Raw genomic sequence first — 9,429 nt, 5'->3', positions numbered from 1 at the left:
GGATTAAAAGTAAAACATAATGCACGTTTAAATTAATCCTTGATGAAACGCAGAAGAATACGTCGCTTCACTGAGAAAAAATAAATAGTATTACCTCAATTATAACAACAAATAAAATGAGAACTTCTAATCCAATGGGTCCCAAAACATTTTTGGTTTGAATTATTGTTTTTCCTTTATTCTGGTATATATAAATTTTCGCCTATAGTTGCAATAATATTGGTATGAAGAAGATTGACCGAATAGGTCGTCGAAACGTTGGCACTTTAATAAAATTTTGCCAGAAGAACAATTGTACAATTGAAATAATGCCCTTCTATGCAAATTTTCGGCCCTTCTATGCAAATAAGGATAACGTTGCCAAATGACGTTTTTATTCCATTTTCTGGGATTCGGACGTACAGATAGTTTAACACTTGATGCTTTGAATAGTTTAGTTATCGTTTAGTGGAATTAAGCGTTTAAATGATGGCATGGTTGGATGAAAACGGTTACACGTAGTAAGAACCATACAGAAGTAGGTACCATTTTAAACATTTCGAATTATTGATTTTGAAGATAGTGCGGTAAACCTACAACCATTATGCTTCAAGTTTTTTTCAAGAATTAATAACGAGAAGTTTACGCAACTTCTGAAAATTAAAGTTACACAATACAAACCACAAATAGTTCTCCGGACCACTGATTGAGAAGTGCTCTTAAAATACGTTCGAACGATAAAAAATCGCTAAAAAATGAAAACGATTCGGAAAAGTTAAAAGGACAAAAGTTAATTTTCCACAAAGGTTAACGCCGTCACAAAAAGCGATGCAATATTTGCACTGAACATGCCTAGATTAAAACATAATGGAAGGTGGCAGTGGAAAAACACGAAATCGGCAGAGGCAGGGCGTTTTGTGCGTCAAATACTTAAAACCGTTAAAATACGGCTAAAATTGGCAGCTCAAATTAACTTTTGCCACACACCGACATTTCCTGCTTTATCGCGCGCCATTGCGACTGTTTTCGACCGGGTTCAAAACTCGCCATCCACGGGATTCGAACCCGAAACTCAAAACCCTCGGATCGTTGTCGAGGCCACCAGTCGTTTCAGCTATTCACCTTTCACGATGGGCAAGGCTTTGGCTGGTCATCATCACTCGCGCCTACTCCAGAATCAAGTGACGACGTGAACAGCTGACCACCTATGTTGCTACTGCTGTCCCCGAACGACCTTCGCGAATGTTCGCGTGCTTTCGGATCGCTTCGCGCCGTCGCTACGTCATCAGCGGACCGCGAGCGCCCACTGGTGGCGAGAAAAGGCTTTTGCACGATGGGAATGGACGGGGAAGCGGCGCGAGTGGCAGCTTGATCTTGCACCGGTTCCACTTTAGGTTCAACCTCTTTGGGAACAGTGTTTTTCTTTTTAGATTGTTCAGTTGCGTCTTCGGCACTTTGTGGCGTTTCGGGTATTTTGGTTTCTTGGAAACTGTCTCTGTCTCTATCAGGAACTGTCTCTATAGCTTGATCGACTTGAATATCGACGCTAACCGTACTTGAAGCTTCACATGGCAGTGTTTCCGCCTTTAAAGCGTTCTTACTCGCATTATTTTGCGAGCTAGATCTATGAACCGACCCCTCCCTTCTGAGCGTCTCAACCAGCTCGTTCTTTAGCGTTTCGTCAACAAAATTCGCGTCTGTTGCACTCGGGGATTCCAACCGTCGACTCTCGGAAACTGCGACCGCTCCAGCGCTCGTAAGAAACTTCGTCATGTGTCGCTCGTCCCACTTTGGCGATTGTCGCTTGTGCGGCGTTCCCGGGCCGCTGCCGCCGCCAACCTTCCACGTCACCTTGGTGTAGGCGTTCTCAGTGACGTCATGAGTTATGACGTCATCCTCCTGGGGGTCCAGCACGACCCAGTCGTCCCCTTCCTTGAGAGGGTTGTTGTTGTCGCGAGGAAGCCCCTGTGAACTGCCGACGCTGCTCGATAAACTGCTGCCGACGTCGCACGTCATCATCGCGGCGTTTTCCGAAATTTGGCGAAGACGTTCGGATGCGCGAGCCGGCGTGGCGTGGGCGGGGCCGAAGACTGGCGCCGACGATGAGTAAGGAATTGGGCGGCTTAAAGCGGGATCGCTGAGATTGGAACTTGACGATGAAAGCTTGATGGGCTTGGTGGGCCTGACGGCGCCGTACAGCGACACCGCGCGGCTGATGGAGTCCATGGAACCGCGGCGCCGGGCGTCCTTAAGTATGGAGTCCATCTGTTGACGCTTGAGGTTGGTTTGTAGGAAAAGATGCAGCGCAGTGTTGGAGAGGAACTGAGTCTCCTGGACCACTCTGCGAGGGAAGGTAGTATTTAAATTTTCTATTATATTTGGTGTTTTATAAGACGAAGTAAACTATTTTTAAATTTGAGTGCACACGGCCCATACAGAAGTGGGTAGCACTTTAAACGTTTCGAACAAATCTTAAGATAATGGCGAAAAGGCCTTCGTTAACTTTTGTTAGGTTAACATATTGAGTTGTCCAATTTTAATATAGTTATTATAGTACACAAATAGAGCATTGCATAAAACTAACAATAAACGCAACAATGTTCATACAATTAATTGGTTGATATACGATCTACGATGTTACGCGCAGAAATCTGCAACTCCGTTCTTGCACTAAACTTACAGCATTATGAACTCGGTGAGGATTTTTTGCCGTTCCTGGAGAAATGAAGAAGTGAAAAGTCCGAAGATCCTCCCGAACGGAAGAGTTGGAGGTTTCCTGAAGAGAAAATAAGTTTAGATTTTTTCGCATGGGTCGGCGTACTTTAAACTAAATCGCAATTCGAAAAACATTAATTTTCCCAACAGGCCGTATTTTTTTTGCTTAAGTGCTTAAAAAAAAGTTATTTTCCAAACTGTGTTCTGGAAAAAGTACTCCAGTGTGCCGAAAAGTTTTTGGTGGACCAATTAACCAATCTGATGCAAGTCTTATAACGTACTTATAATTTATTTGCACAATCAATATATAAACTGTTGCTACCAGGAATAATAACAATATAAAAAAGCAGGTTTACTCTGAAGAAAGCGATTTGAATAGGTTGCCGAAACGTTGGTTAATAATTACAATTACCAGAGGAGCTGTTTTTAATTATAATCATTATGCCTGGTAGCAATTTTTTTCCTTTGTGTTTTTCATATGTTGTACTATACGAAGGTTAGGTGTCATTCACCCTGAAGAAGGCGATTTGAATAGGTTGCCGAAACGTTGGTTAACAATTACAATCACCAGAAGATCTGTTTAATTTAGACGACCAGTTGGTATTACCAAGGCGACAATGACGTCACAAAACTGTTCCCAGGGGTTTGCGTGACGTCATTCGCAAGATTTTAACGGATGACGTAAATCGACCTTGCAAATGGGCTGGCGACCGCACACCGAACGATGACGTAGGTATGACGTCTACAAATGAGGTCTTGCCATGACTTAACGCGACCAAGCAACTTTGACGACACTTATAGGTCTATTTAAAAGTAGTGCGATTAAAACATTTTTATTTGTAGCAATTTCTTTGCATGTTGGGTGTTTATTGGCCGTAACATAGCACTAAGGACCAAGGTCGATCACGTATAAAAACAGGTATGTGCCAAACGCTAGTTTTAAGTCAATTTTGGGTCCAAGCAAATCAAAATGTAGCCCTATATTAGAAAAGTAAGGGTATGGGTAATCTGTAATTTTCAATCAATTGTTGGGTCCAAAGCAAAATGGATCCCCATTTTAATGAATTAAGGGTATGGGTAAACTTCAATTTTGATTCAATTTTATTCCAGTACAATGTAGCCCAATTTCGGCATTCTAGGGGATTTTTAAAAGAGGGCTGAAGTTTTGAAATCGACAAGCACAATGGGCCTACCAAAGCCTTGGGTATGTCAGCTACTTATTTCGCCTGTGCATCGCTAGAGACTTTCTGTGTTTTTTAACTGCGAAATATATACTGACAAGTCGCAGAGAGTCACACAGCAGTCACAAAAGCCCCGAGAATAACAACAACAGCGTGTTTTCGATCGGACGACGCACCAAAGAGCCAAACAATATTTTTGCGAACCTGCCCAACCCCGACAACGCCCACCGACGGGCGACCAATCAGACGCCGTAAAAATCTGGGTCAATAAAATACAAAATCAGCGGAATTGGATTGGTTGTGGCTCCCAATATACTTATATTTAGAACGTCACTATAGCTATATCCCTTACTTCTTATTTTATTTTGATAGCGATTTAATTATTAACTGTTAAGGTTAACAGTGTGTTTGCTGAAGCACATTTTAATGTAAGTGCCTTATGACCTATTTAATTGTGTGAGCCTTCTATTAATTGCGGTCATACGGTTAAAGGTCAAAGAGCACATGGTGCCTTGGCATTGTAGTTGTCCTTACGGCAGTTGGTGTTACTACATTGTCGCGGTAGAAGCTTAGATTGTTAGTTACTTTAAAGTGTTTGGCGATGATGAATAACCTTTGGTGCTGTTTATGTTTTATTAACATTGCTTTGAACTCTATTCGAGTTAAGATATGAATCCACTTGTGTAAGCCTTTGTGTTATTAATAAATTCCTGTACACTGATAAAGGAGTTTTGGATCGGATCTATTAGATTTATTTGGACAAAACTACGACCTCCGACTGATACAAAATAACGACATTGCTATGGTCAACAAAGGAACACAAAATTAAAACACGCAAACTTTTTTGAGGCTCGGAGAATTTATAGAAAGCGCCCGTTAATTAAACCTTTTCGTTAACATTTCTTTTTCTTAAAAAAATTTTCAAAAACAAAATTCTAAGTTCAATCAAAAAACATGACAGAAATGCACAATAAATTTAACATAGCATCTGATTACGTGGTAGAACAGGACGAGTGCCGATACGATATTATGGACATTCCTACTCGGCCCGAAATGACATTGTTCGACAGTACAGAAAATTAAACACACACGTTTGAGCAATTTCGGGAAAAAATGGGCTTTTAATTTTTTAATTCCCATTTAACTGTCTGCAGTTCCTCGAAGCGCTTTGCAATAAACGCCGTAAAACGAATTACGCCACATTGTCTGGCGCAACAGCATTTTAAGAGAGTCAGCAAAATCAAAGCTCGTGCACGGGACAATAAAGGTTTAGTTGTCGACAGCGCGGAAGTGGTTCAACAGACCTGCCTGTCACCTGCGCTGATTTCGCAACTACCTCGTATCAAGTCACAAGACATCGGAATGCGGTTTGTTGTGCTAGATCCGGGTCAGCACACAGGTCACTAAGCGGTTAAATAGCAGTTAGCAATAACTGTTGGTGAATGGTTTGTAATTCAGGGAACCAGGATCTTTTTATTTGGGGGGGAAGTCATTTTCAAATGTTACGTCATGACGTGACGTCATAAAACAATTTATCTTAAAACACTTGTTGTTTTTGATTGAAATCGTGCGCAAATTACACCTGAATCCATAGCTATGTTGAAAATGAATAAAGAGTTATTCGAAACGTCCAAAATGATACCTACTTCTGTATGGGCTTTGATATTCTTATTACGTATAACAAAAATAGCATTAGTAAATTCGAATTCGAATAATATGAAGCATGTTTTCGCATTTCTCCCACAATTTTCTTAAATTTTCAAGGATTCTCGCTGTGAACCGGTCTTGATAAATTTCACCATGTGAACTATTGCAGTCGGCGAGCCAACCAAATCAAACAGCGGCCTTAAGGTTGCGAAATTCTGCTTTACATTACTAAATTACAATAGCATGATTTCCATTGAAGTTTAAAAAATGAGCTTTTGCCTGCGATTTGCGTGATAAATTCGGGAATAAAAAACAATGTCACGCTCTTCGGTTTTTATAGCCTCATTGTCATGAATTTTACTAGAAGAGCCTAATTAGCCGAGATTTTACATTTGAATAAATCGCAAATAGTACAATGCAACAAAAATCGTTCAACTCTTGCGCTTAAAATAGCGCGTGGGTCAAATAGGCACGTACGGCGTACGTTGTAAAGGTGTCAGTGCTGTAATTTGACTTACTTGACGAAAGTGCACTCAAGTCACTGTTTTTAAATGACTTGACTTGACTTGAATGACTTGGGTTGAAATGAAGTGTTTTTATTAAACATTTTATTCTAAAATTGAGCTATTTATTTCGACTTTTGCACGTAAACAGATGAGTATATTATATAATGGAAATTTCCTATTTTTTAGTAGAGTTGCTCATAATCGGACAAATTTACCAATTTTAATAGTTTAACGTTTAATTTTTATAACAAGGCCTTGACTTTGACTTGCTCTTGTTATAAATTGTTATTTAATAAAATAGAATTGACTGGACTGAAGTTTTTTTTACAAATTACTTGACTGGGATCTAAGTCATTTAAAAATAACACTGCCTGGTATGCATATAAAGACCCCGTAACTTCGTTAGCACGTTTTTAATACTTAACATACTCCAACAAACAGCAGAATGTAGTTGTAAATTTCCAAATACACTTACACATCGGTAGTCCTGGCCAGCGTTCGTCGAAGCCACACGAAGTCCGAGTACCTTCGCTCAACGATCGAACTTTTGAGGGCGAAAGAAGGGCTGTTGGTCTATTGAAGCAAAATACAAGGATTAGACATCAATTTCTATGCTTTCTGTGATTGTTTTTGTGATTACGTCGATAAAATAACTCTAGAGTATATGTGGCTTTAAATTCTGAAAAACTAACAATACATAAAGTTAAGGGCCTGGCCTGTCGCTTCTCAATAGCTGCTAGTTTTTTTATTCTCGTTCGTCTTCCGATTTTGTTGTCAAGTATATAAAAAAAAAAAGCGTTAAATAGACTTGCTACTATTATGACTTGACTGGCGCTTGACTTGGACTTTTAATTTTTAAAAATGACTTGACTTGAAAATAACGGTCCAAAACTTGCAAAGAGGTTATACTCTCTTTTTGTGCTTATTTAAAGCTACATTAGCAGGTGCTGTTTTCTTAGGAGGGAGATTGAGTTTGAATATGTGTTAAAAAAGTCCGTGGAATGAAAAAAGTTGAAACCAACTGGGTAAAGCAAGTTAGGCGAGTTAGGCGTGTTGATGTTATGTCAAACCTGACCCAAAGTGGCACTGTGAACTTAAGTAGCACTTGAACGTGAAGTGGCATAAGCTTAAGTTAATAAACTGCTTCTCTTTAAGCACAGTTGCACTTTTTCTGCGGACAACTTCACTGTGTACGTGAAAGAGCTTTAAGTGGCAGGCAGTTGCCCTAAAATATCGGAGAATAGCTTGATTTTTCTACAAATTAACACGCTATGATTAAACCCTCCTTTATAATAAAATACATGTTGGTAAAACTGTTAGATTGACGGCTTTTAACCAACTTATTTGTCAAAAAATAAATGACCAGAATATTAACTCATTTTCCGACGATATCCATAAACGGATCTGTATTGTAGCTTGAAATAAATGTGAAAACCAAATAGGTTGAGTAAATCGACATCATCTTAATGAAAAAAAAAGTAAGGTTTACTTTGGTTTGACAGTCAATTTGATTTTTAAGCGAAAATACAGTGTTTCGCATAGCCGTGCTATACAAACTGCCTTTAGAAATGCAAATTAGCTTCTAATCAGACATGAGCAAGCAAGAAAAAAGCAAGCAAACCAAACCTGAAGTGAAATCTCGTATGTTGTGTATCTCCCTTCATCGTGGGTATTGTGTATCATAGGGTTTTCAACCTTGACGGAAATATACTCCTGAAAAACGAGATAAGTATCGATTAGATTTGAAGTTTGAGGTGCTACAACGCTACGAATGCCAAAGTGGGCGACTGGAAGCACTGATTTCAGGCATGAATTATTAATCAGCCGTTTTACTTGGTCTTCTTTAGTGCTTCCTAATGGTGGAGTCCATCGACCCTTCGAAAATCTATTAAATGGTCTCATAAGATTTCTATATGACAAAAAAAAAATCTTGCTGTTTTAAGAATCCATATGAACTAATTTATGTTGTTTAAACTTTAAAGAACCCATACGGCTTTTCGTCGTTCCAACATTTTGATCGCCAAGTGCTGGACAACTATAACGGACATCAGACGTAAACATGTTAATACTATCGTCGCCAATTTGAATGGGTTGCTGAAACGTTGGTTAACAGTTACAATTACCAGAGGAGCTGTTTTTGAGTATTATTACTCTGTTTGGTAGCAACAGTTTATATAGGTGCGAATAAATAATTAAGAAAGTTCCAGAAAAGTGCGTCACAGAGAGGTTTATGAAGTCATACCAAAAATCACAAGTTTCAGTTGCACTCGGGGATAATAATATCGATAGCCATAACTAAGAAATCTGGCCAAATGCAATATTTAAAATTAAAACGGGCACGATTCTTACCTTTTGATGTAGCGGAGATATGAAACTGCCAGATCTTGACATGTTCTTGTGCCTTATTGTACACAACTTTAAGAGCTCAGTCTGCACACAACTGTAACTAACCTACGACGGACGGTGGACCTAGTTATAGAGGCTGAAAAACACAAGAAAAAGGGGGTTTGTTATGGCCGACAACATTAGAAACAACATGCCTTAAGTTTTTTTTTAATTCGCATATTGCCGACAAGACATGGCTGGCAAGTTTTGAATCTGTCTGTTGCGTCATAGGAGCCTCTGTGACGCGTGGTTGTTATTTTTAATGGTGGTAACACCGATTTGTTAAGTTTCACAAAATACACGTCATAACATACTGTTTTTTTACGTAACTGCAAACTTTTGATTTAGTTATTAAAGTAGGTTTATAGAACACAAAATTTCATTTAAGATAGAAATAGTATCCCACATAGAAGTAGGTGGCATTTGAACGTTTCAAATATTTCTTTATAAAATAAATAAAGAAATAATCGAAACGTTTAAAATGCTACTTACTTATGTATGGGCTTTGGTATTCATTTTACGACTTACTGTAACCTTCAACTACTGTGCTCCAAAGTCATTTGAGCTATTTTCTAGTTTGTGTGTGACCGCTGTATAGACCTAAATGCGTCACATGCTAATCTACGACCGTTTTAACTGAATCAGCATATTCTTATGGATGACCGTTTTACCTGAATACGACATTTGCTAAAGACGTGATCACGTTTGTTGTTTTTTTTGCTAAGACGTGATATCGAACTTTCTTTGCTTAAAACTGCACGCCTACTTAAGTCAGCGGTTTCCGAGTTTTTTTTCGGGGTCCAAAGCAGGGACACCACTTGTCTTAGCGCTACGTATTTGATGTTTTAAAAGCAAAATAATGTACAACATGCTTATATAATACAGGCTTCACGTTGTGACTGCTGAAATATAACCTACACACAAATCAACTACAACGAAATAACTTTATGACAGCTAAACATTTACGTGGGTCGTGTCCTCACTACGCACGGATTTGTAATGTAGCTTGATAATGA

The 9,429-nt window shown here is 39.0% G+C and overlaps 1 protein-coding gene across 1 annotated transcript; it reads right to left on the bottom strand.

The window, feature by feature from the left end:
• Positions 1-513: 513 nt before the first annotated feature.
• On the bottom strand, positions 514-8,512 carry LOC146146564 (uncharacterized). The gene is made up of 5 exons (XM_083386629.1): positions 8,378-8,512; positions 7,655-7,741; positions 6,504-6,601; positions 2,660-2,755; positions 514-2,320 (listed from the first exon to the last, which is right to left on the bottom strand). The coding sequence occupies exons 1-5, from the start codon at positions 8,417-8,419 to the stop codon at positions 1,105-1,107; spliced, it is 1,539 nt and encodes a 512-aa protein (XP_083242755.1). The 5' UTR covers positions 8,420-8,512; the 3' UTR covers positions 514-1,104.
• Positions 8,513-9,429: the final 917 nt, after the last annotated feature.

The sequence above is a fragment of the Ascidiella aspersa genome, chromosome 4 (assembly GCF_963924565.1).
Source record: "Ascidiella aspersa chromosome 4, kaAscAspe10.2, whole genome shotgun sequence".
NCBI lineage: Eukaryota > Metazoa > Chordata > Ascidiacea > Phlebobranchia > Ascidiidae > Ascidiella > Ascidiella aspersa.
Note: the sequence above shows the minus strand (reverse complement) of the source record. Positions and strands in the feature narration are given on the sequence as shown.